General features: G+C 44.7%; 2 protein-coding genes and 1 pseudogene across 2 annotated transcripts; 2 read left to right on the forward strand and 1 right to left on the reverse strand.

Moving 5' to 3' along the window:
- The first annotated feature begins 4,508 nt into the window (after positions 1 to 4,508).
- On the forward strand, positions 4,509 to 6,816 carry LOC140411453 (zona pellucida sperm-binding protein 3-like). The gene is given in 10 exon segments (XM_072500555.1): positions 4,509 to 4,852; positions 4,855 to 4,927; positions 5,227 to 5,342; positions 5,421 to 5,524; positions 5,616 to 5,793; positions 5,882 to 6,008; positions 6,084 to 6,172; positions 6,263 to 6,379; positions 6,452 to 6,580; positions 6,659 to 6,816. Coding segments are annotated over 8 exon segments (1,143 nt in total). The 3' UTR covers positions 6,375 to 6,379; positions 6,452 to 6,580; positions 6,659 to 6,816.
- A 5,064-nt stretch (positions 6,817 to 11,880) lies between these two features.
- Positions 11,881 to 19,386, reverse strand: LOC140411454 (uncharacterized; annotated as a pseudogene).
- A 1,769-nt stretch (positions 19,387 to 21,155) lies between these two features.
- LOC140411455 (zona pellucida sperm-binding protein 3-like) lies at positions 21,156 to 24,371 on the forward strand. The gene is made up of 9 exons (XM_072500556.1): positions 21,156 to 21,572; positions 22,785 to 22,900; positions 22,979 to 23,082; positions 23,174 to 23,351; positions 23,439 to 23,565; positions 23,641 to 23,729; positions 23,814 to 23,932; positions 24,005 to 24,133; positions 24,212 to 24,371. The coding sequence occupies exons 1-9, from the start codon at positions 21,156 to 21,158 to the stop codon at positions 24,331 to 24,333; spliced, it is 1,401 nt and encodes a 466-aa protein (XP_072356657.1). The 3' UTR covers positions 24,334 to 24,371.
- The last annotated feature ends 1,915 nt before the right edge of the window (positions 24,372 to 26,286 follow it).

The raw sequence follows: 26,286 nt of genomic DNA on the forward strand, positions 1-26,286 counted from the left end.
GGAGTTATTCGATCAAATTCAGGAGGCGGGTTTGGTGATAAACCGAGCCAATAGTGAATTTGGAAAAGCCCAAGTCACTTTCCTTGGCCATACAATTGGACAGGGTCTAATGGCGAATGGTCCCATGGGATGTGAAAACAAAAGTTATTGGGGAGTTTCCGATACCCTTGACAGGACGGGAAATAATGCGATTTCTTGGTATGAGTGGATTTTACCAGAAGCTTGTAGTGTATTTTCGCATTGTGGTCTCTCCACTGACAGACTTGCTCAAGAAGCGTAACAAATTCCAGTGGACAGCGGAGTGTCAACAGACCTTTGACGGCCTGAAGGCGGTATTAACCACTGCTCCTGTGTTAGCCATCCCAAATTACACAAAAACATTCAAAGTGGCTGTTGATGCGAGTGATGTGGGCGTAGGTGCGGTGCTTCTACAAGACGACGACGAAGGGCGAGAACGGCCTATTGGTTATTTTTCTAAGAAATTGAATTCTCACCAGAAGAAGTATTCTACGATTGAGAAGGAGACTTTGAGCTTGGTGCTGGCTTTGCAACATTTTCAAATTTATGTGACCAGCAATCCGTCTGACAAAATTATCTATATTGATCATAATCCATTGACTTTTTGGTGCAATTCCGGAATAACAATGCGAGGCTGTTTCGATGGAGTCTATTGTTACAGCAATTTCATTAAAAAATAATACATGTGGCAGTACGAGAAAACGTGATAGCCGATGCTTTGTCACGAATGTGATAACGAGAAGCCGGGTCGGTGGAGGAAGAACTAAAATGGACTATGTTATTATTATGTTTGCGTGTGGTGTTTTTTTGAAACAGAAATTAATATTTACTGTCTGCATTTCTTAAAGGATAGTGAAAAGGTGAAAAATGAAACCATCTTGAAGTTGATGGGGTTTTTTTTCTTGTGGGGAGGTGTCATGGGAATGTCACTTTTTAAGAAATGTTTGTCTGCTCAAGTGGCTGCAGTGATGTCAGAGTGTGGGTGGAGCTGAGCTCTGACTCTGCTTTTTAGTTTCGCTTTGAGGAAAAGCGTGGGTGTGACTGTGTTTTTCAGTTCTGTTAGCGTGTTGGAGCTACAGCCAGCCAAAGAATGTGTAATTTTGATCTCTGCCATTGAAACTCTATCTCTCGATCATTTGGTGAATTCAGAGTGATAACTGCTCTCAGTAGAGTGTTTAAACCTGAAGTGCTTCTGTAAAAAGGGTTTTTGTCTTATGGATGTTAAAAGGCAAGTTTAAGGATTACTTAGAGTGTTGTATTCTTTGGGGGTTGTATTTGAATTGATGGTTGCTAAGATGGTCACTGTATGTTTTAAAAAGGTTAACTGAGTTCAGAGAATAAACATTGTTTTGCTTAAATATATTACTTTTAGATTTCTGCTGCACCACACCCATAGAATGGGCCGTGTGCTCCCCATACCACAATCTAGTAAAAGACGTGGGTCAGGTGATCTCCATGATATACTTTGGAGTTCTCTGAACCCTGGCCCATAACAGTACACATGACTGTTACTGTGCGTCAGTGGTGGAAGGAGTGAATATTTGTGGAAGGGATGCCAATCATGCAGGCTGCTTTGTCCTGGATGGTGTCAAGCTTCTTGAGTGTCATTGGAGCTGCACTCATCCAGGTAAGGGGAAAGTATTCCATCGCATTCTTGACTTGTGCCTTGTAGACGGTGGTGCCATTGAATGTCATGGGGCAATGGTTAGAATCTCTCTTATTGGGGATGGTCATTGCCTGGCACTTGTGTGGCATGAATGTTACTTGCCACTTGTCAGCCCAAGCCTGGTTATTTTCCAGGTCTTGTTGCATTTGGACATGGACTGCTTCAGTATCTGAGGAGTCACAAATGGTGTTGAACATTGTGCAATCACCAACACACATCTCCACTTCTGACCTTATGATGGAAGGAAGATCACTGATGAAACTGCTGATAATGGTAGGGCCTAGGCGGTACGATAGCACAGTGGTTAGCACTGCTGCTTCACAGCACCAGGGTCCTGGGATCAATTACCGGCTTGGGTCACTGTCTGTGCAGGGTATGCATGTTCTCCCAGTGTCTGCATGGGTTTCTTCCGGGTGCTCCGGTTTCCTCCCACAAGTCCCAAAAGACGTGCTGTTAGGTAATTTGGACATTCTGAATTCTTCCTCTGTGTACCCGAACTGGCACCGGAATGTGGCAACTAGGGGATTTTCACGCTAACTGCATTGCAGTGTTCATGTAAGCTAATTATGACAATAAAGATTTTATTATTATTCCTGCCAAACTGGACAAGTTCACATTTTACCACCACAAGGCTGTTTAGCACAGGGCTAAATCGCTGGCTTTGAAAGCAGACTAAGGCAGGCCAGCAGCACGGTTCGATTCCCGTAACAGCCTCCCCGAACAGGTGCCGGAATGTGGCGACTAGGGGTTTTTCACAGTAACTTCATTTGAAGCCTACTTGTGACAATAAGTGATTTTCATTTCATTTCATTTTTTCATCTGCCAATTGTTTTACCCACACATCCAACCTGCCTATATCCCTTTGCAAACTCTCTACCTCATCTTGACAACTTACTTTCCTACCTATCTTGGTGTCATCAGTAAAGTTAGCTAACATTCATTTTGTCCCTACTGAAGAACATAGAAAGGCTTTTTTGTAAAAGTGCTGAGAATGGTTTGCTCTCACCAGCTAGGAGAGGGAGGAGGGGGAGTGGGAGGGGGAAGATCGATTCACACCAGGGATGGAGAAATTTCCATTCAAGATGTTCAAGGAGCATTCTCCTACCTAAACCTCAGAAACAGTGTGCATGACATCTGCATTTCATTAAGAATGTCCTCGTTGAAATCTGCCACCTGCACCAGCCACAACTGCAGCCGCAGAGCAGGGCCAGAGGCTGTGAAGGTGACTGTGGCCATGAACCCGTGTCAGCTCCTTCCAGATTGGAGATGGAGATATTTGTAACATCTCACAATTTGCCATCACTTGTTTTGTATGAAAAGTTTTTCCTCAAATCCCCTCCAAATCTCCTGATCCTTAAAGCTAGGCCCCTGGTTGGACTCTACTAAGGGAAAAAGTTTCTTCCTATCTACCTTCTATCCTCCATAATTGTGTACACCTCAACCAAGTCCCCTCTCAGCCTTCTCAGCTCTCAGAAATCCCAGTCGAACAAGACTCAGAAAACATACTTAACTTTGTAAACAGGGGCATTGAGTCCAAAAACAAGGCAATCATGCTAAACCTTCACAATTCACCGGTTAGGCCTCAGTAGTATTGTAAGAAATTCTTGTCACCACATTTTTGGAAGGATATGAAGACATTGGTAAGTTTACCAAGATGATACCTATCTTGGTGCCATCAGTAAAGTTAGCTAACATACATTTTGTCCCTACTTAGGAACATAGAGGACGTCAGTTGTGTGGATTGTGAAGAATGTAGGAATTTCAGGTATATTATATATGTTTTGTGCAGTAAGGGTTAAACGCCTGGGATAGTGTGTGACTGCTGCAGTTATGTTTTTAAGAATCCTCATTTGAAAGTCAGCTGGGGTTTTTGAAGCCAGCGGTGCAATTAAAGCATCGTAAAAGTTTGGGTTAATGGACTGTTATTTTATATTCAGAGGGTTCCCTGGAGCGTAGACAATTAGATATATTGTGTTCAGCTTAGTGAGATGGTGTAGTTAATGGGAGCCAGGAGTTGAAGCAGTCAGCTGTTAAGGTTTTCAGTGTTAGCTTTTGGCTGGAAGTTGAGCCGAGAATGTTTCTGAAGAAATACAGTCAGAGATTCTGCATTACTCTGACAGGGTGCCAGGTGTCTTTCTTTCAAACAGTCTCAAAAGATCTTTCTTTCACAAACTGGAGTGTCTAGACATCTCTAGATAGCAAGTATTCCTGAGTGCTAACTGTATTTATAAATGGATTGTGACCTGAGATTGTTTTGTTGTTTGAGTGGAAATAAAGATAGCAGTTAAGGATTATTCGGTCACTATATTAATTAGCATTGTTTAAGCAGTAATTGTAAGCTATTGTCTTGTTTCGGGGTGTCACGGTAGCCCAGTGGTTAGTACTGTTGCTTCACAGCGCCACGTTCCCAGGTTCGATTCCCGGAATGGGTCATTGTCTGTCCGGAGTCTGCAAGTTCGCACCATGTCTGTTTGGGTTTCCTCCGGGTGCTTCGGTTTCCTCCCACATGTCCTGAAAGACATGCTGGTAGGTAATCTGGACATTCTAAATTATCCCTCCGTGTACCCGAACAGGAGCCGGAGGGTGGCGACTAAGAGATTTTCACAGTGACTTCATTAACTTACATTAAATAGGTTAATGTAAGCCTACTTGTGACAATAAGAAAGTTTATTATTATTATTTGGGCAGTGCCCCTATCAGGAGCGGCCCCTTTTAATTTGTCCCTGAGCTTGTTTCTTTTTAGTATAATTAGCTGATTGACCTCAAAAGAGTTCAGGTGAGTACAGGTTGTGAGTATAAAAGGTGCTGCTCCCTGGTGGACAGGATGGTTCAGTTGTTTGGTATCATGGGAGATTTTGGAGTGAGGGCTTTGTTCCCAATGCTGGTGTTAGTTGGAGTTGTTTGTTCCTCTGATACTTGGCAACAGTTTCTAGGCCAGAGGTTTCCATGGAGCAGAGTCAAAGCCACCTCTGTGCCTCAGAGATTCCCTCCTCCTCCTCCCTTTAGTTCCCATTTCCGTGTGTCTGAGGGTCAAAGTGTGTCTCCACTGCAGACTGTGATGGTGCAGTGTGCAGAGGACAAGCTGCTGGTCAGGGTCCAGCTGGATTTATTTGGAACCAGGCACCTGATTAAAGCTTCTGACCTGACCCTGGGGCCGCAGGCTGTCGGCCAACCAGGATCTACTCTCAGAACCACACTGTCCTCTTTGACTATGGGCTCCATGAATGTGGCAGCAAATTGCAGGTAATGTCAAAGCTCAATTCTGGCTCTAAGCTTGGGCTGGAGATTGTTCCACACTCTTCATTCCAGCACTTTGTGAGATGTCATTGATATTGAGAAGATACTGTCTCCTGTGTCTTAAACCCCCCAAACTAGCTTTCTAATTCTGGATTGTACGTTGCTGCCATTGGTCTGAGTCTCTTCAACCCCATTGGTCTGAAAGCTTCTCTTTTTGGTTCCTCCAAGCTTTTCCTCTCTTGGATTTAGTGTAGAACTTTCTCAATTCAGATCAGTTCTTCATTCCTTAACCTGGTGTCTTTCAGATGTCTGGAGATTTCCTGATCTACACCACCCACCTGACCCACAGCCCAGAGTATCATGGATCTGTCATTGTGAGAACGAATGGAGCTGTTGTTCCCATTGAGTGTCGTTACTTTAGGTGAGAATCTTTATTTGAAGACTCACAGCTGCTGGTGTTCTCTGAAGTTGTTCTAAAATGACTTTGCTGCCTTTCCAGGAAGGGCAATGTGAGCAGTAACCCCATCAGGCCCACCTGGATCCCCTTCAGCTCCACCAGGTCTGGAGAAGGACATCTTTCATTCTCCCTGCGCCTAATGAATGGTACGTGATGGGTGGATGGGGAGTTATTCCCTGTCTTCACTCACTGGGAGTGACACCCACTGTCTCCAACCCTTGTTCTCTTGTTCTTCAGGTGACTGGCTTACAGAGTGCAATTCCACTGTCTACTACCTGGGTGACCTCATTCACATTGAGGCCTCTGTTTCCTTGAGCAACCACATGCCCCTGAAGCTCTACATTGACCGCTGTGTAGCTACATTGAGCCCAGACAAGGCCTCCACCCCGAGATACAGCATTATTGACTACAATGGGTAAGGAGCTCTCTGCTTTCTCCAGCTGCTCCCATCTCACTGGCTTCACTTGATTCACTACCTGTCCCTTTTTAAAATCTATCTTCAGTTGCCTCCTGGACAGCAAAGCTGAGGACTCCTTTTCAACCTTTGTGTTGCCAAGTGGTGAGCAGGAGATGGACAAGCTCCGGTTTGACCTGGATGCATTCCGTTTCTTTGGAGATGACCGTTCCTTGGTAATAGGAAACTGATCATTGGGGTCTGTGTTGGGAGGGAGACATTAAATAACGACATGTTGATGTTTCCCTCAGATTTTCATCACCTGTCACCTGAAAGTAGCTCCAGTGGATCGGAGAGATTCCAGGAACAAAGCTTGTACTTTCCAGAAGATGCACAATATGTAAGCTCTCATGCTTGCTCTCTCTCAGTGATGGGCTTTTGTGGCGAAGTGATGCACAATGCAGTTGGCTGACTGCATTGTCTTGTTTAGCTGGAGCCCATTGGAGGAATCGAGCATTGACATTTGTGCCTGTTGCCGTGTGGATAACTGCCACAAGGGAGCTGCGATTTGGATCCAGAGGAAGGAGAGATCTTGTAGCTGAAGCTGGTAGGACATTGATCCTCTAGATGTTGGAGATTTCCCCTTAACCCTCTCTAACTGGACTGTTTGATATTGCAGAGAGTGAAGTTGGATTGAAGTGGGAGGCTGAGGCCTCACTTGGACCCCTGATCATTCTAGATACTGATGTGACCAACCTGGCAACGGACTCCCTGAATGAGGGAAGGATGCAGGAGAGGTCTCCAGGTGGTGAGTTGGCTGACTGCTGGTTTCCATTTTCCCATCAGTGTTTCCTTCACTAACCATTAGCTTCTCATTGGTTTGTAGGTGTGGAGTCTGAGGTGGTCCTGATCGTGACCCTGACTGTGATGGCTGTCTCTCTGATCTCTGCTTCATTGATCACCTTGTTCCTGTACAGGAAACGCAATCAAACTCTGTTCACCCAGTCATCAAATTAATTATCAATAAAGCAGTGATTCCTTGTGTCTGGGAGCTGATTGGTCTCTGCATCTCATTAGTCTGAGTCCATTGAAATAATGGCTGGGGTTCGTGCACTCAAAAGCTCCAAGAACCATATCTCCTTGAATGGTTCTTCTACTTGAGACAGTAGTTTTTATGGTGCTGTTAATTGTGTCTGTTTCAGTCCCCCTACCCCTGTTTGGCCACCCAGTGTGGGGGAGGGGATGTGAGCAGGTCTGGGACCTCCTTGTAGAGCTGAGCCTGACTGGTGGGGCTATTTACTGGGGCTCTCTCCTTCTCTCCAGGGTGTTTGCTCTCCTCTTCTCTTTCTTTCCGCCCCCCCCCCCCCCCCCCCAAGAAAAGGAACATTGTCTGACTGTCGAACTTCATTCCGGTCTCTGATATCTAACTGTTTGCAGGCAAGTGATGCAGATGGAATCTGAATACTGCACGGTTTTTAATCGAGGATAATGGAACAGTGGCCCTCCAATATTACTCTGCTTTTGAGCTCTCACATCAGGATTTGGGAATCGAACATTCCAACATCAAAGGAGACATCTTGTTCTGAGCAGGCTTGATGCTGATTGGCCAGAATGAAGACTGGGGCTGAGTTTGAATCTTCCTGTGTTAAAGATTGAGGCTGATCTGAGGTGTTGAAGGATTTGGTAGGCTGGGTCTGCAGAAATAATCCCCTCCAGGGAATTAAGAACCAGGGCACTAGACCTCCTACTGAACCTGCTGGTTAAGGGAACATGAGGTGAGGCATCGGGGGTCAAGATGAGTTTGGATTGAGCCGAGAGAGGGAGTTGTTGTGACCAGGTTCGATTCCCAGGTTGCTGTCTGTGGAGTCTGCACGTTTCTCCCTATCTGTGTGGAGTTTCCTCCCACAGCCCAGATGTGTGGGTTAAGTGGATTTGTCATGCTAAATTGCTGTAGTGTCCAAACATCAGGTGGGATTGCTGGGTTACAGGGGTGGGGTGGGCTTGGGTAGGATTCTCTTTCAGAAACTGGTGTAAACTCAAAGGGCTGATTGGCCTCCTGCTACACTTTAAATTCGATGACTTTGAGGCTTCATGTTCGGGTTCTATCGGAGGTGGCAGCCATTCGTCGACTTTCTAGGGGAAAATTTAAATGTCGGCAGAAGCGGCATTCTGAAGGGCGGGGGGGCAGGCGGACAAGTGTTAGATGGTTGAGGTGTGAACACAGGTGGGGAAATATTAAAAAAAATTTGCAAAAACCTTCATAAAAATATATATTTAATTTAAAATAACCCGGAGTTGTTGGGGCCTGATCCAGCAGCATAACAGGAGACTGGAGATGCTGGGATTGATCTGAGGAAAGAGGAAGCTTGATGCTTAACAGAGACACTGTACATGTATTTAAAATTGAGGTTAAAATAGTTGGCAAAAGGACTTTTAGGGAAATGAGAAATTTCTTCACATGTGGTTGGTAAAATCTGAAAGGCGTGATCTGGAAGTGTGGTGGAATCAGTACCGTTTAAAGAGCAACTGGATATGTACTTCAAGGGGGTAATTGAAAGGGACAATGTGGGTAACTCTTTCAAAAACGCAGCACAGCCAGGCCGAGCAGAATGGCCTCTTTCTACACAATAGGATTTGATTATTTTAATTGAAATATTTAATTTTCATTGGCATCTGTATTGTTGAGACTAGACTTAACTATTTCCAGGTATAGCAACCCCATTTGCATGTTTAGTAAGCCCCAAAACAATACATTAGCAAATAGAATTGTCAACTTCATATTCAGACACAAGCAATAATACAAAACCCAGAAGTCTCCAGGTGAAAGTGAGGAAATATTGTTCTCGAGTAGCAGTTCATTTTGTATAATTAAAATCTCTTCGAGGGCAAAAGCTATCGGAGTGAAAGGTGTTCAGATAGAATTAAATGTTATAAAATTTACAGTGCAGAAGGAGGCCATTCAGCCCCTCGTGGCTGCACCAGCCCTTGGAAAGAGCAACCTACTTCAACCCACACGTCCATTGTATCCCTGTAACCCTACCGTACCATTCTGGATATGGAGGGCAATTTAGAATGGCCAATCCACCTAACCTGCACATTTTTCGACTCTGGGAGGAGGACCTCGAGACTCCGCACACATAGTGACCGAAGGCATGAATTGAACCCAGGACCCTGGCGTTGTGAAGCAACAGTGCTAACCGCTATGCTACCGTGCTGCCCTTGACATGGATTCTGTACATCTGAGTTCTTGGATAAATCTTCTGAGATGACGTCAGCTGTCTGGGCACATGCCAGGGATTGAATGTGAATGAACCCGCTCTGGGCTAGATCAATACCTGACTTGGCTGAGGATTTGATAATCAAATTGTCTGAGAGGAGCAGCCCACCAGAATAGAAACCTCTTTCACTGGTTTTGGCATTGGTTAAATCATCTATCGCAGTTGGTATAAATTATTGACCGGCAAAGCAATGTAAACTGTACATGATCTATTGAAAGCAATGGCCTTACCTTAAATATATTTCTCTATATTGACCTGGAATTTGTAGTTGTAACAGCAAAAATGTCAGTATTTGCACCACTACAGTGCAAGGCTGATAGCACAACTTCCAGTATCTGCACATCCGGAGTTAAATGTGGAAGTTCAGAATGATTCCCGGCTTCTCCACAGGGTTTGCTGTCCCAGTTTTATCATTATGAAGGGGGACTGAAAATCTATCTAATACCAAAACTTTTTAAAAGAATAATCTAGATTAAGCTACCAGAGAGGGTCAGAGAACAGAATAAATGTAACATAGCTCTCTCAATTAGGAGCCTCACTGGCCAGGAACTTAACTCTGAAATTTCCAGACCGATCTTCATCCCCAAGGCCATTTCCCAAGTAATAGACCAAATGATTATGCCGTTTGTGTGGGCAACAATCCCTAAAAATACACTGCATAAGAAATGTGGGAGGCCTAGCCCTTCCGAACCTGCAATACTACCACTGGGAAGCCACAGCTGAGAGAGCGAGGGGATGAGTAAGGGAGCAGAGCAAGGAATGGGTGAAAATGGAGGAGTCCTCCTGTACAGGAACAACCCTCCGAGCCCTAGCCAAGACAGTGTTCCCAACCACCCTGGCAAAGTACACATCCAGCCCAGTGGTGGTAGCTACGTTAAAATCTGGAACGAGATGAAACAGCACATCGGCTTAACAGAGATGTCCACCTTGGCCCACATATGTGGTAACCATGAATTCCCACCAGCCATGCTTGACGCCAGTGTTAAGAAGTGGAGACAGGCCGGGAGGACACTAGCGATTAGGGACTTTTACATGGGGGACAGACTCATAACCCTGGACCAGCCGACGGGAAGACTGGAGCTACCGAATTGACAGGAGCTCCAATGCTTGCAAGTCAAAAACTTTTACCGCAAGGAGATGGCGAGGTACACTCGGGCCCTGATAGACACATTGCCGGAGGAACTGCTAGACGTGGACAGTATTGAGAAGGGGAACTGTGGGGACATTTAGAGACAACTGTAAGGAAGGTGAGGACACCCTTCCATGGAGCAAGACAGAACTAGGGACAAACATAGGGTGGGGACTCTGGAGCGAAGCACTGAGCAGGGCGAACTCCACTACCTCCTGCGCAAGGCTAATTCTCATGCAGCACAAAGTGGTGCACAGAGCGCACCTAACCAGAACTCACATGAACAGGTTCTTCCCGGAGGTGGAATACCAGTGTAAATGGTGCCAGGGAGGCCCGGCCAACCACACCCACATGTGGGAGGAAGGGGAGCAGCAAGGGAGGTACCCAGGGAAAAATCAGGAGGGGACACGGGAAGAGACCGAAGATAATAATAAATAATCTTTATTAGTGTCACAAGGAGGCTTACCTTAACACTGCAATGAAATTACTGTGAAAATCCCCTTGTCACCACACTCCGCGGGCCAGTTCACTACATTGAGGGAGAAACCAAGATGTCTAATTCACCTAACAAGCACGTCTTTCGGGATTTGTGGGAGGAAACCGAGCACCCGGAAGAAACTCACACAGACACGGGAAGAACGTGCAGACTCTGCACAGACAGTGACCCAATCTGAGAATCGAATCCAGATCCATGGCGCTGTGAAGAAACAGTGCTAACCACTGTGCTGCCCATAATATGGCCAACAGTAACAAAATTATACATCGAACTGTCTCGCTCACCTGTTGTACAATGTACAGATGTAAATATTGAATAAAGTAAAATAAAAGGGACCGGGGAGTTGGTGATTGGTGGAGGGGGTCGGGACTTGGGGGTTACCTCCAATGCCTGGCTTTTGTAAATTGTATCTGGTCTACATAGACGTGTTTATTTTGTATTGTGTAAAATGAAAAATCTGAATGAAAACATTTCAATAAAATAAAAATTTCTAAGTGTTATTTTGGGTGAGTTTGGCAGAGTATTTCTTGTTGTTTTTTTCAGTGAGTTCCACAATGGTATTTAGAGCGCGATCTTAGCAAAAACAAAGCATTAGCCCTAGGCACCTTGGCACTACTGGCCTGGCAGTATTGCTGCCAGCTCCACCTGGGCAGCCCAGCCCCCCCTCCCCCCCCCCCCCCCCCACAATCCAGCGAGATGCCGTTACGCCTGGCCCCCGTTTCTGTAGACCCCTGGACCTCGGGAGCCGACATATTTAAATAAGCCGAATGGATCATTTGAGATGTATATCCGGATGTCGCCCAGTGAGGGAGAGATCCAGATTGTGACGTCTCACGAGATCTCGCGAGACGTTTCAAGCGTCGCAAATCTAGCGAAAGGCCTCTGCCCAGATTTAATGGCCATGTCGCGTCACCGAGTCGGTCGCGACCTCTATTGTCAATACCCACAAATAAACATACTCATTTTATTTTGTGCATTTATGAGAAAATTGTTTAAACATGCTTTTAATCGCTTTCCTTACTTCAAGTAGTCCATCCTCCATTACAAAGCTGACTGCTTAAATTTAATTCCAACAGTCGCTGTAAGACTACAACGCCCATAATGTAGAGGAACAATTTAAGTACTCTGAAATTAGTAATAAAATAAGTCATTTGGATAGTTTTCAATTAAAAATGGGCCATCAATTTTGGCATATCCCAAATCTTCTATTTCTTTTCTTTCTTTTTCCCCCTCTCTATTGAATGACAGGATTGAGAAACCTCATCTTCACCCGTGGCTGTTGCTTTCTTCTTAGTCTTCTTTCGTTTCTTCTTATTCTCTTCCCAATCCTGCTCATTTTGCTTCTCCGGTGACTCATTTACTGCCGAGTACTGTTCAACCTGAACCTCTTCCGATTCAACTTCTCCTAAAGGACAAATATTCTGGTCGAGTGACACCGAATGTTTCGCTCTGCTTCCTCCTCCTTTCTATTGAATGACGGGCAGCACGGTAGCCTTGTGGATAGCACAATTGCTTCACAGCTCCAGGGTCCCAGGTTCGATTCCGGCTTGGGTCACTGTCTGTGCGGAGTCTGCACATCCTCCCCGTGTGTGCGTGGGTTTCCTCCGGGTGCTCCGGTTTCCTCCCACAGTCCAAAGATGTGCAGGTTAGGTGGTTTGGTATTCTAAATTGCCCTTAGTGTCCAAAATTGCCCTTAGTGTTGGGTGGGGTTACTGGGTTAAGGGGATAGGGTGGAGGTGTTGACCTTGGGTTGGGTGCTCTTTCCAAGAGCCGGTGCAGACTCGATGGGCCGAATGGCCTCCTTCTGCACTGTAAATTCTATGACAGGATTGAGAAACCTCATCTTCACCCATTGCTGTTGCTTTCTTCTTAGTCTTCTTTCATTTCTTCTTATTCTCTTCCCAATCCTGCTCATTTTGCTTCTCCGATGACTCATTTACTGCCGAGCACTGTTCAACCTGAACCTCTTCCGATTCAACTTCTCCTAAAGGACAAATATTCTGGTTGAGCGACACCGAATGTTTCGCACTGCTTTTTCTGGAGTTCCTTTTAGTCTGGTAATTTGCTTTAACTGGGCTGTCTTCTATCAGACCACTATTTAGTTCTATATCACCTTCACCCTCGACTTGCTTTGTGGGTAGAGACAGTTGGTTGAAGTTACAAATCCCGTCAGCATCTCCTCTGCAGCGTTTTTTCTTCTTTTTGGATTTCATTTTTACTTCTTCGAATGAATTCAAATCACCTCCTTTGAGTTCCTGAACAGCACTGCTTCGATCGATCTCATGCCCTGTTATTGATTTTTTCAGTTGAGCCATCTGTTGGCAAAGTACTCCTGCACCGTAATAGAACTAGTCACAGTGTTTATTTCCTCTGTGGCACTGGTGGCCTTTGGGTCATCAACAGGCACTAAACAGGCATCGCTCTGAAAAACATAAACATACAGCATTAAACATACTTGTGCTGGAGACAAAATGCTGTTTAAGTTTCTGCATGACCATGTTGTGAAAAGATTACAGAAGGCAAATTATAACTTCCACAAGATTCAATGTGCTTACAGCAACCTATGCCTGGCACATGTAAAGAAATCTTGCTCACGCATCAGTCTGTTATTTGTATTTAGTTAAATCAGTAATGATGAACAAGTTCAGTTATTAAATGTACACCATGAACAGAAATTTCTGGAAATATTAGGCAGCACCGGTAGAGAAACAGCGGGCGATTCTCCAGCCGCATTGCGCCCAATGCAAATTCTGCGAAGTCGGGAAAATCCCGGGAGAGGCCCGAAAAGGGATTTGCGCCGGTTGTCGAACAATTTCCGATGCTCCTTGACTGCTCCAGCTGCCGTGATCTTGTTTGTGCCCAACACCCTTATTTAAATCTGCAGGTTCTGTTTTAAGCCGGATTCTCCTGTCTCCTGGAATTCTCCCACCCGCCGGCGCAGTGTGAAGCCAGAGTGATGGAGATCAGAAGCCTTTTGGCCAAGATCAAGTGTAGTATCTGCTCTGCTTTGTGGCTCAGATCTGGTTTGTCTCTCTTGTGGGGACCATGAATTGGATTCAATTTAAATTTGAATTGGTTTTTGGAGCAGGCAAGGAGCTGGATTAGGAGTCTGCCCCTGTCCACACTCTGAGCCCTCGCTTTATAACTCAGAAAAAGTAATTTTTAAAAAAGTGATGACCAGGCAAGTGGGGGTGGGTTCGGATTCCATTGTAGCCCTCAGGTGGTCGGAAACATGGCAGAGCAGTGCCCTGGCACCTTGGCAGTTCTAACCTGGCAGGGCTTTGGGGTGGTTCATTTGGCCAGCCCGATAGTGAGCTTTTGCTCACCTGGGGGCGGGGGGGGGTGCTGTTACTGGCATTGGGACTGGGTGGGGGGCTGAGCATTTGCCTGGGATCAGATCATCCTGGAAGAATGGTGCCCCGATCTCGGAGGAGCCAGACCTGCCGGCATCTTTAGGTCTGCGCCCCCCAATCAGGGAGCAGCTCACCCCAACCTCCAAACAAAATTCTAAGTGTAGGTAGATTGCGATCTGCATTGCACCAAACCACCCGGCAGGAATTGACCTGGGTTCCCACCAGAGACCACACTGAGAAATGTTTCGGGATAATTGCTCCCGTAGTCAGTGTTTCAGGTTGGTAACCTTTTGTTGGTGTGGTGGTATGTATTAGGGGTAATACGGTACCTGTGAAGCCGAGAGGCTATTGGCTGACAGATCCCGGGTCCTGTTTGGAGCTGCCGCCTTCTGGCTCCGCCCTGAAGGCGGAGTATAAGAGCTCGAGTTCTCCCAGCAGCCGCATTCTGTAACTGAGCTGCTGGGGACCAAGTCTTGCTTAATAAAGCCTCGATTGACTTCATTAATTCTCGACTTGAGTGAGTAATTGTTGCGCTACAGTTGGCAATTGGAAGACATTAGGAATATAACAAGTTTTAAGGTGGTGGGGAGAGGAGGGGAGAACAGAAGAAAAGTCTCTGATAGGTTAGAAGGCAGAAGTGAGTAAAATGATGAAAGGGTCAATGGTGCAAGTTGAAAGGGGACCGGAATTGGATAAGAAACAAAAGATGGGTCTGGAGGAGCTGTAAATTGCAACAGCACTATTATTACCAGCTCCTGCTGTCCAAAAAAGTAGGAGCAATAATTCCAATCTCGAAATGTTAACTCCTTATTGAGTCCAGATGGTAAGTGCTCATGGGGCGCGATTCTCAGCTTTCTTTGGAGCTTCATTGGGAGAGCACAGGAGGCTGAGAACAGAGCCAGAATGGGAATTGAACACAGAAATAATGTTGCACGTCGATATCACTTATCACAAAGTCAGCTTCATTCAGGCATCATCTACAGGGACATCTTTGCCCACGTAATATGAGCCCAGCATATTCACCAGTAGCCATGATCAAGCAGCACTAAACACTGGCTGGCAAGTGTAGGAAAGTGAAAAGTTCATACATGTACAGTAAAGGGCACCCCACAGAAGTAGAGATTAATTCATTAATTTGCAGTTTCAGTCCCAGTTCCATCAATGCTTTCACAAACAACACTGGTACGCAGGGAACTCCTGGTTGTCCATTGTTACAATCCCTGTGGGGGAACCAAAATAACCAATTTTTAAATAATTAATTCACAGGATGTGGGCATCGCTGGCCAGCAATTATTGCCATCCCTAATTATCCTTGAAAGGGAAGTGGTGAGCTGTCTTCTTGAACTGCTGCAGCCCATAAGGAGTAGGTACACCCACTGTGCTATTAGGGAGGGAGTTCCAGGATTTTGACCCAGTCACAGTGAAGGAACGACGATATCTTTCCAAGTCAGAATGGTCAGTGACCTGGAGGGGGAACTTCCAGGTGGTGATGTTCCCAGGTGACTGCTGCCCTTGTCCTTTTAGATGGTAGTGGCCTTGGGTGAGTTCCTGCAGTTCATCTTGTAGATGGTACATACGACTGATACGGTGCATCGGTGGTGGAAGGAGTGAATATTTGTGGAAGGGGTGCCAATCATGCAGGCTGCTTTGTCCTGGATGGTGTAAACTTCTTGAGTGTCGTTGGAGCTGCACTCATCCAGGTAAGGGGAAAGTATTCCATCGCATTCTTGACTTGTGCCTTCTAGACGTTGGTGCCATTGAATGTCATGGGGCAATGGTTAGAATCTCTCTTATTGGGGGTGGTCACTGCCTATCACTTGTGTGGCATGAATGTTACTTGCCACTTTTCAGCCCACACCTGGATATTTTCCAGGTCTTGTTGCATTTGGACATGGACTGCTTCAGTATCTGAGGAGTCACAAATGGTGTTGAACATTGTGAAATCACCAACACACATCTCCACTTCTGACCTTATGACGGAAGGAAGGTTATTGATGAAACTGCTGGAAATGGCTGGGCGGTACGATAGCACAGTGGTTAGCACTTCTGCTTCAGAGCGCCAGGGTTCCGGGTTCGATTCCCGGCTTGGGTCACTGTCTGTGTCGGCTCTGCATGTTCTCCCAGTGTCTGTGTGGGTTTCCTCCGGGTGCTCCGGTTTCCTCCCACAAGTGCTGTCGCTCCATCTGCCAATTGTTTTACCCACACATCCAACCTGCCTATATCCCTTTACAAACTCTCTACCTCATCTTGACAACTTACTTTCCTACCTATCTTGGTGTCATCAGTAAAGTTAGCCCCGACTTTGGAACATAGGAAGGCTTTCTTGTCAAAAGTGCCGAGAATGGTTTGCTCTGACGGGGGGAGGACGATTCTCACCAGGGATGGGTGAAATTTCCATTCCAGATGTTCAAGGAGCATTCTCCTACCTAAACCTCAGAAACAGTGAGCATGACATCTGCATTTCATTGAGAATGTCCTGACTGAAATCTGCCACCTGCAAGAACCGCAACTGCAGCCGCAAAGCAGGGCCAGAGGTTATGAAGGTGACTGTGGCCATGAACCCGTGTCAGCTCCTTCCAGATTGGAGATGGAGATATTTGTAACATCTCACAATTTGCCATCACTTGTTTTGTAAGGAAGGTCACTGACACTCTTATTCATTGAGTCATAGAGTTTAACAACACAGAAAGAGGCCCTTCAACCCTTCGTGACTGTGCTGGCCCTCAAGCACATTAAAGCACCAATCTATTCCAATCCCATCTTCCAGTCCTTGGTCCTTAGCCTTGTACTCTGGTGTTTCAAGTGCTCATCTAAATGCTTCTTAAATGTTGAGTGTTCTCGCCTCTATCACCCTTTCAGTCAGTGAGATCCAGATTCCCAACATTCTTGGGATGAAAAGATTTTTCCTCAAATCCCCTCCAAAAGCCTTAAATCTATGCCCTGGTTTGACTCTACTAAGGGAAAAAGTTTGTTCCTATCTACCTTCTGTCCTCCATAATTGTGTACACCTCAACCAAGTCCCCTCTCAGCCTTCTCTGCTCTAAGAAAACCCAGCCTAACAAGACTCAGAAAACATACGTAACTTTGTAAACAGTGGCATTGAGTCCAAAAACAAGGCAATCATGCTAAACCTTCACAATTCACCGGTTAGGCCTCAAGAGTATTGTAAGAAATTCTGGTCACCACATTTTTGGAAGGATATGAAGACATTGGTAAGTTTACCAGGATGATACCTATCTTTGTGCCATCAGTAAAGTTAGCTAACACATATTTTGTCCCTACTTAGGAACATAGGGGACCTCAGTTGTGTGGAGTGTGTAGAATGTAGGAATTTCAGATATATTAAATGTGTTTGTTGCAGTAAGGGTTAAACGCCTGGGATAGTGTATGACTCCTGCAGTTATGTTTTTAAGAATCCTCATTTGAAAGTCAGCTGGGGCTTTTGGAGCCAGGGGTGCAATTAAAGAATCGTAAAAGTTTGGGGTAATGGACTGTTATTTTATGTTCAGAGGGTTCCCTGGAGCGTAGATAATTAGAGACATTGTGTTCAGCTTAGTGAGATGATGTAGTTAATGGGAGCCAGGAGTTGAAGCAGTCAGCTGTTAAAGTTTTCAGTGTTAGCTTTTGGCTGGAAGTTGAGCCAAGAAGGTTTCTGAAGAAATACAGTCAGAGATTCTGCATTACTCTGACAGGGTGCCAGGTGTCTTTCTTTCAAACAGTCTCAAAAGATCTCTCTTTCACAAAGTGGAGTGTCTAGACATCTCTAGATAGCAAGTATTCCTGAGTGCTAACAGTATTTAAAAATGGATTGTGACCTGAGATGGTTTTGTTGTTTGAGTGGAAATAAAGATAGCAGTGTAGGGTTATTGTGTCACTATATTAATTAGCATTGTGTAAGGGGTAATTGTAAGCTATTGTCTTGTCTTGGGCGGCACGGTAACACGGTGGTTAGCACTGTTGCATCACAGCCAGTGGCGGACCTACATTTTTGGGGCCCTGAAGCATGAACTGTTATGGGGGCCCCTTCGCGACCAGCAATGAGGTCTGGGTAACCACTGTTATCTTCTTCAATGGGGTTGTTCCATGACAGATCACCACAATTTTTTTTAAAATGTAACCACTACATCTCAGATATTGATTAAAATTGCTGTACTGGACTATCTCACTTGTCAAAGTCACTGGTGTGAATAACAATTTCCTATGCCTTATAGTTTTCGAGTTATGGGGGATGAAAATGAGGGAAATGTTATATACATGCATGATGCATCATAGAATGATGAAATAAAACAGAAAAGACCACAGTCAATATAATCTTTTATTTTAGACACCTATGAGAATACATACGACATGAAGCACATTTTACAAAATACTCTTTTTCTGTGTTTTCTAACAACGTATGCACGTACAGTTTTGTCATATGAGAGCTTCCTTGCAATGTCATTTTTTGGAGACAATATGCATAAAGAATTTAAGCGCTCTTCAGTCATGGTAGACCAAAATTTTATCTTTATAAGCTGCAAATATTCTTTGAACTGATAACACTCGTTTACTAATTTGTAGTCAATATCATCTTTGTAATACAATATTATAAGTTTAATGTCTTATAATTGTCCTCACCAATTTCAGAATTGTTCACCAATTCTGAGAGGAACTTGAACCTTTTTGCAATCTGCTCATATGGGTCAATCCTCTTGCGTAACTGGATTATCTAGCAGTCATAGAGTTGATATAGAACTTCTATCCTAAATTTGTCAGCTCCTCTCAAAGAAGCAATGCCACTTGTTCCATCTGAAAATGTCCTTGTAACAATGCGTTTGGAAACATCAGAATAACTTGAGGTGATATCTTCACACAAACCTTTTGCTTCTGATTCATAGTGTGCAATCCTAGCGGCTGAATTTTCTCTGAGTTCTTTAACAAATGAAAGTAAAGATGATAGCAGAAGATAACCTTCAAATACATCAAATCCAGGCGTTTGGAGATTCTTACTTGTTTTGTTGAAATGCTCCAGCACTTCTTCCCAAACGACTGTTAAAATAGCATATTCCAGCTTTACCAACTTGTGGTATAAATTCTTTACAGGATCTCATCACAGTCTGGCCATTTTTCAATCTTTTTTCAAAATATTTGTTTGAGAAACTTCTGTTTTGCTCCTTGGAAACCCTGCTCGATTCGGTACATGCATCATCTATTTTTTTATTTTGAAAAAACCTATGTCTTGCATTAAACAATTCTGTATGAAATCATTATCAACTGTTATGGGCCAGTTTTCGAGGTCACTGTATTCTTTGAAATCACTGAATTTGCTTCCTGTTTCATGTTTCTGCTCCGTCTCTGCTTGCTCCGCTGTACCTTCATGTTGACCACTGTGATCATCATCTGTATCAAAAGCATCCACAGTGGGTTGAATATTGCTAGAAAGAGCTCCCACGGTTTGTGCACCATCAGTGGCTTCAATGGTGTTTGCTTGGCTTGTTTCAACTGTAGGTGTTGACAAACTTGACATTGCAAAAAAGTTGGTTAGTTTTTGACATTTAGAAATTTCGTCAGATCGCTTTTCATTGAGTTTGCGTTTTTGGTATCCACTTAAGTACTTTCGTGAAGTCATTGTTATTCCTCTAGGGTCTTGATCTCTGTTAAATAGGGGGGAAAAGTACATTAGCCACAGCAGAACAGCCAACTTACCGCGACACTCCACCTTTACAACATCTGTGCTACTGACTCTCAAACTTTGGGATTGTTGAAATGTATACAACAAAAAATTAATCAATTTGAGTCGTGCGACTATTATCGCATGCTTTGAAAGGAAACATTTTAGGTCTACTTTCTAAGAAAGGTTTTTTTTTAAAAACCCTTCTCAGAAAGTAAAGCGCTATATTTTAAGATTTATATTAAATAAGCTAAATAGGCTATGTTTAAGCTAGCCTACGCCATGCTAGACTAAGTTAGGCAAGACTAGGCCACCAAAACTCATAGGCTAAGGTAATGTAACACAATTTTACCAATATTTGAACACTTTTCATAATAAACACCTGTAATTTAACACACTTTCGCTCTTTTATTACTTTTTCATAAATACGTGTAATATAGTATTAGCCGAGGCTATGCGGTCGTAGCCTACCTTCTGTTCACCTCTTCATAAAAACAATAGGCTTAGGCTAATCTAACACTATTTCACCTTTATTACTTACCTTACTTTTCTAAATATAACATTTATACTTGAGTAGGGGTAATTAAAATATTGTATCCTCATGAACACTTTATTGAAAATAATTCTTGTCTAGATTGCTATCACGAGTGTTATCACGTTGAAAATTCACGTTAGCATTGTGATTGCCTTTTCAGCGGCTCCCCTTTTTTGTTACGACATGTCATCTACTGTTTGTATTTCTGTCATAAATGTTAATAGTGTTTTAAATTATTTGTAATTATTTTATATTAAATATGTTTAGAATGAAACATCCTTAATTTGAACGTTTTTTCGTTTACGGCTAGCCTACATGATGCTTTAATAACCTTTTAATTTTTATTTTAACTATTATTTTGTATTGAATTACAATAGATTATTAATTTTTTTATTTTTTTTTAAACCCTTCTCATACAGTAGACCCAAAATTATTAAGCAATGTGGACTAAAGTCGCTTCTGGGGCCCCTCCGGGGTTCAGGGACCTGAAGCTTAAGTTTCATTAGTTTCATAGTAGATCCGCCCCTGTTCACAGCACCATGTTCCCAGATTCGATTCCTGGCTTGGGTCACTGTCTGTGCGGCGTCTGCACGTTCTCTCCGTGTCTGCGTGAGTTTCCCCCCACATGTCCTGAAAGACGTGCGGTTAAGTAATTTGGACATTCTGAATTCCCCCTCCGTGTACCCGAAGAGGCGCTGGAGTGTGGCTACTAGGGGATTTTCACAGTGACTTCATTAACTTACATTAAATAGGTTAATGTAAGATAACTTGTGACACTAAGAAAGATTATTATTATTATTTGGGCAATGCCCGAACAGGAGCGGCCCCTTTTAGTTTGTCCCTGAGCCTGTTTCTTTTTAGTATAATTAGCTGATTGACCTCAAAAGAGTTCAGGTGAGTACAGGTTGTGAGTATAAAAGGTGCTGCTCCCTGGTGGACAGGATGGTTCAGTTGTTTGGTATCATGGGGGAGTTTGGAGTGAGGGCTTTGTTCCCAATGCTGGTGTTAGTTGGAGTTGTTTGTTCCTCTGATACTTGGCAACAGTTTCAAGGCCAGAGGTTTCCATGGAGCAGAGTCAAAGCCACCTCTGTGCCTCAGAGACTCCCTCCTCCTCCCTTTGGTTCCCATTTCCGTGTGTCTGAGGGTCAAAGTGTGTCTCCACTGCAGACTGTGATGGTGCAGTGTGCAGAGGACAAGCTGCTGGTCAGGGTCCAGCTGGATTTATTTGGAACCAGGCACCTGATTAAAGCTGCTGACCTGACCCTGGGGGCAGCAGGCTGTCGGCCAACCAGGATCTACTCTCAGAACCACACTGTCCTCTTTGACTATGGGCTCCATGAATGTGGCAGCAAATTGCAGGTAATGTCAAACCTCAATTCTGGCTCTAATCTTGGGCTGGAGATTGTTCCACACTCTTCATTCCAGCACTTTGTGAGATGTCATTGATATTGAGGAGATACCGGTCTCCTGTGTCTTAAACCCCCCAAACTAGCTTTCTATTCTGGATTGTACTTTGCTTCCACTGGTCTGAGTCTCTTCAACCCCATTGGTCTGGAAGCTTCTCTTTAGTTCCTCTAAGCTTTTCCTCTTGTTGATTTTTCTCTATTTTCCCCCTCCATTTGGGTCAATTGAACAGGGGGTTCAGTCCAGTTTGATCCAATTGGGTTGGGTGCTAATGAATAGAATGAAATGGGAATTTAGATTGATTGGACCCAAGAGGAACTCCACACTTCCTATTTTCCCAGTCATTGGAATAAATGGGGCCCTGGATCAAAACTGTTCTATTTCCAGGTTAACTTGTGGTTCCTTTTCATGTTAACTGAAGCTGTCCTTTTATTGACTCAATTCCCTGTTAATTGATCCTGGTCTTGTGCTAATCTCTCTTTGTATAATTGGCTGGGGGTTGCTGAGCAACACTAATAGCAAGAGGCCATACAGCCCCTTCAGCCTGGCCCCCATTCAGTAAGATCAGGGCTGGATTTCCCACAACTGCCCATGTCCCTGTCCTCACAACATGATTCCCTTAATTTTTTTTTCAATTTTGAGTTCCCAATTCCTTTTTGTTCCAGTTAAGGGGCAGTTTAATGTGGCCAATCCACCTCGCCTGCACATCTTTTGGGTTGTGGGGGTGAAACCCAGGCAAACACTGGAAGAATGTGCAAACTCTCCAGTGACCCAGAGCTGGGATTGAACCTGGGACCTTGGTGCCGTGTGGCAGCTGTGCTAACCCCCTTCGCCACTGTGCTGCCCTCTGATTCCCTTAATGTCCCCACATAAATTCAGTCCTGAATATCCTCAGTGACTGAGCATTCCCAGCTTTTTGGGAAAGAGGATTCAAAAGAGTCTGCTAAATGAAGAAGTTCTTAGTCATGTTTATCCTAAATGATTGACACCACTGCCCCCCTTTCTCCCCACATAGACTCTCCAGCTGGGGCCCAGCAGGCTCATTGCACTGACCCTGTCAAACTCCTTGAATTGTTTTAATTGGATGGGGTGAGTTCATTGTTAACCCTGCTGGAGAACTTTCTCAATTCAGATCAGTTCTTCATTCCTTAACCTGGTGTCTTTCAGATGTCTGGAGATTTCCTGATCTACACCACCCACCTGACCCACAGCCCAGAGTATCATGGATCTGTCATTGTGAGAACGAATGGAGCTGTCGTTCCCATTGAGTGTCGTTACTTTAGGTGAGAATCTTTATTCTAAGATTCACAGCTGCTGGTGTTCTCTGAAGTTGTCCTAAAATGACTCTGCTGTCTTTCCAGGAAGGGCAATGTGAGCAGTAACCCCATTAGGCCCACCTGGATCCCATTCAGCTCCACCAGGTCTGGAGAAGGACATCTTTCATTCTCCCTGCGCCTAATGAATGGTACGTGATGGGTGGATGGAGAGTGATTTCCTGTCTTCACTCACTGGGAGTGACACCCACTGTCTCCAACCCTTGTCCTCTTGTTCTTCAGGTGACTGGCTTACAGCGCGCACTTCCACTGTCTACTACCTGGGTGACCTCATTCACATTGAGGCTGCTGTTTCAATGAGTAACCACATGCCCCTGAAGCTCTACATTGACCGCTGTGTAGCTACTTTGAGCCCAGACAAGGACTCCACCCCGAGATACAGCATTATTGACTATAATGGGTAAGGAGCTCTCTGCTTTCTCCAGCTGCTCCCATCTCACTGGCTTCACTTGATTCACTACCTGTCCCTTTTAAAATCTATCTTCAGTTGCCTCCTGGACAGCAAAGCTGAGGACTCCCTTTCAACCTTTGTGTTGCCAAGTGGTGAGCGGGAGATGGACAAGCTCCGGTTTGACCTGGATGCATTCCGTTTCTTTGGAGATGACCATTCCTTGGTAAGAGGAAACTGATCATTGGGGTCTGTGTTGGGAGGGAGACATTAAATAACGACGTGTTGATGTTTCCCTCAGATTTTCATCACTTGTCACCTGAAAGTAGCTCCAGTGGATCGGAGAGATTCCAGGAACAAAGCTTGTACTTTCCAGAAGATGCAGAATATGTAAGCTCATGTTTGCTCTCGGTGATGGGCTTTTGTGGCAAAGTGATGCACAATGCAGTTGGTTGACTGCTTTGTCTTGTTTAGCTGGAGCCCATTGGAGGAATCGAGCATTGACGTTTGTGCCTGTTGCCGTGTGGGTAACTGTGCCACAAGGGAGCTGCGATTTGGATCCAGAGGAAGGAGAGATCTTCCAGCTGAAGCTGGTAGGACATTGATCCCCTAGATGTTGGAAATTTCCCCTTTCCTCTCTCTAACTGGAATGTTTGATATTGCAGAGAGTGAAGTTGGATTGAAGTGGGAGGCTGAGGCCTCACTTGGACCCCTGATCATTCTGGATACTGATGTGACCAACCTGGCAACAGACTCCCTGAATGAGGGAAGGATGCAGGAGAGGTCTCCAGGTGGTGAGTTGGCTGACTGCTGGTTTCCATTTTCCCCTCAGTGTTTCCTTCACTAACCATTATCTTCTCATTGGTTTGTAGGTGTGGAGTCTGAGGTGGTCCTGATCGTGACCCTGACTGTGATGGCTGTCTCTCTGATCTCTGCTTCATTGATCACCTTGTTCCTGTACAGGAAACGCAATCAAACTCTGTTCACCCAGTGATCAAATTAATTATCAATAAAGCAGTGATTCCTATTGTCTGGGAGCTGATTGGTCTCTGCATTTCATTAGTCTGAGTCCATGGAAATAATGGCTGGGTTTTGTGCACTGAAAGCTCCAAGAACCACATCTCCTTGAAAGACTCCTCTAATTGAGGGTTGTTTTTATGGCGACTGATTAATTTTCTATCTGTTTCCGTCCAGCCTCCACACCCTCCCTCCCTGTGTGAGCAGGTCTGGGACCACATTGAGGAACTGAGCCTAGCTGGTGGGGTTGTTTACTGGATTGCAGCCACCCCCCATCCCCTGGATAGGGGGAACACTCTGTATTCCCAGGGTGCTTCCCCCCCCCCCCCCCACCCCACTTTTGAGCTCCCAGAACAGGATTTGGGAATCGAACATTCAAACATCAAAGAAGACATCTTGTTCTGAGCAGGCTTGATGCTGATTGGCCAGAATGAAGACTGGGGCTGAGTTTGAATCTTCCTGTGTTAAAGATTGAGGCTGATCTGAGGTGTTGAAGGATTTGATAGGCTGGGTCTGCAGAAATAATCCCCTCCAAAGGGAATTAAGAACCAGGGCAACTGATCCAGTCCATTGAGGTTAAGGGAACATGATGTGAGGCATCGGGGTCAAGATGAGCTTGGAGTGAGCCTGAACAGATTGAGGGACAGTTGTTGTGACCAGGTTAGATTCCCAACTTGGGTTGCTTTGTGTGGAGTCTGCATGCTTCCTGTACAGAGTCTGTACATTCTCCTGTCTGTGGGATTCATCCGGTTGCTCCAGTTTCCTCCCACAGTCCAAAGATGTGCAGGTTGGGTGGATTTGTCATGCTAAATTGCCCCTAGTGTCCAAAAGTTAGGTGGGTTTGCTGGCTTACAGGGATAGGGTGATGTGGGCTTGGGTAGGGTGCTCTTTCAGGAGCTGGTGTCGACTTGATGGGCTGAATGGCCTCCTTCAGCACTAAATTCTTTGACTCTGACTTGGAAGAGATTTTAATACTATACCATATCCCTATTTTGTGTGAAATCACTCTTGGAGTGAGGTATCACTCCCTCAATTGTACATAATTAAAATAAAATATTAAGGAGTTCCTGTCCAGTATCCTAGACACTGTTGGGGTCTGGTCTGGCATCGTAATAGGAGAGACTGGTGATGCGGGGATTGTTCTTAGAAAAGAGGAAACTTACGAGACCTAGCACACTTACTCAAAATTGAGGTTAAAATAGTTGGCAAAAGGACTTTCGGGGAAATGAGAAATTTCTTCATGTGTATGGTTAGTGCTGAGTGGCATCAGTAACTCGCACTGGATATGTACTTCAAGGGGGTGATTGAGGGGTCAATCTGGAGTGGGGCAATCTGGGTAGCTCTTTCAAGAGGCAGCACAGCCAGGACGAGCAGAATGGCCTCTTTCTACACCATAGGATTCAAATATTTAATTTTCACGGCAGCTGTATTGTTGCCTATCCACTGGCATATCTTGGAAGTCATTTTTTGATTGACTCAATAGGTTTCCAGATATGGCAATCCCATTTTCGTGATTAGTAAGTGATGTCACAAAACAATAGATTAGCAAATAGAAATGGCAAGTAAATTTAGACGTAAGCAATAGTACAAAACCCAGAAGTCTGCAGCAAGGTTGAGGTGAGAAAATATTGTTCTCGTGTAGTTCGTAGTTCATTTTATATAATGACTATCTCTTTAGAGGGGCAGGTTATCAGAGGGAAAGGTGGACAGATAGGATTAAATGTCACAATTTACAGTGCAGAAGGAGGCCATTCAGCCCATCGTATCTGCACCAGCCCTTGGAAAGAGCACTCTACTTAAGCCTGCACCTCCACAATATCCTCCACCTTACCATTTTGAACATGAAGGACAAGAATGGCCAATCCACCTAACCTGCACATCTTTGGACTGTGGGAGGAAACCGGAGGACCGGGAGATTCTGCACAGATAG

This window comes from Scyliorhinus torazame, chromosome 4, assembly GCF_047496885.1.
Source record: "Scyliorhinus torazame isolate Kashiwa2021f chromosome 4, sScyTor2.1, whole genome shotgun sequence".
NCBI lineage: Eukaryota > Metazoa > Chordata > Chondrichthyes > Carcharhiniformes > Scyliorhinidae > Scyliorhinus > Scyliorhinus torazame.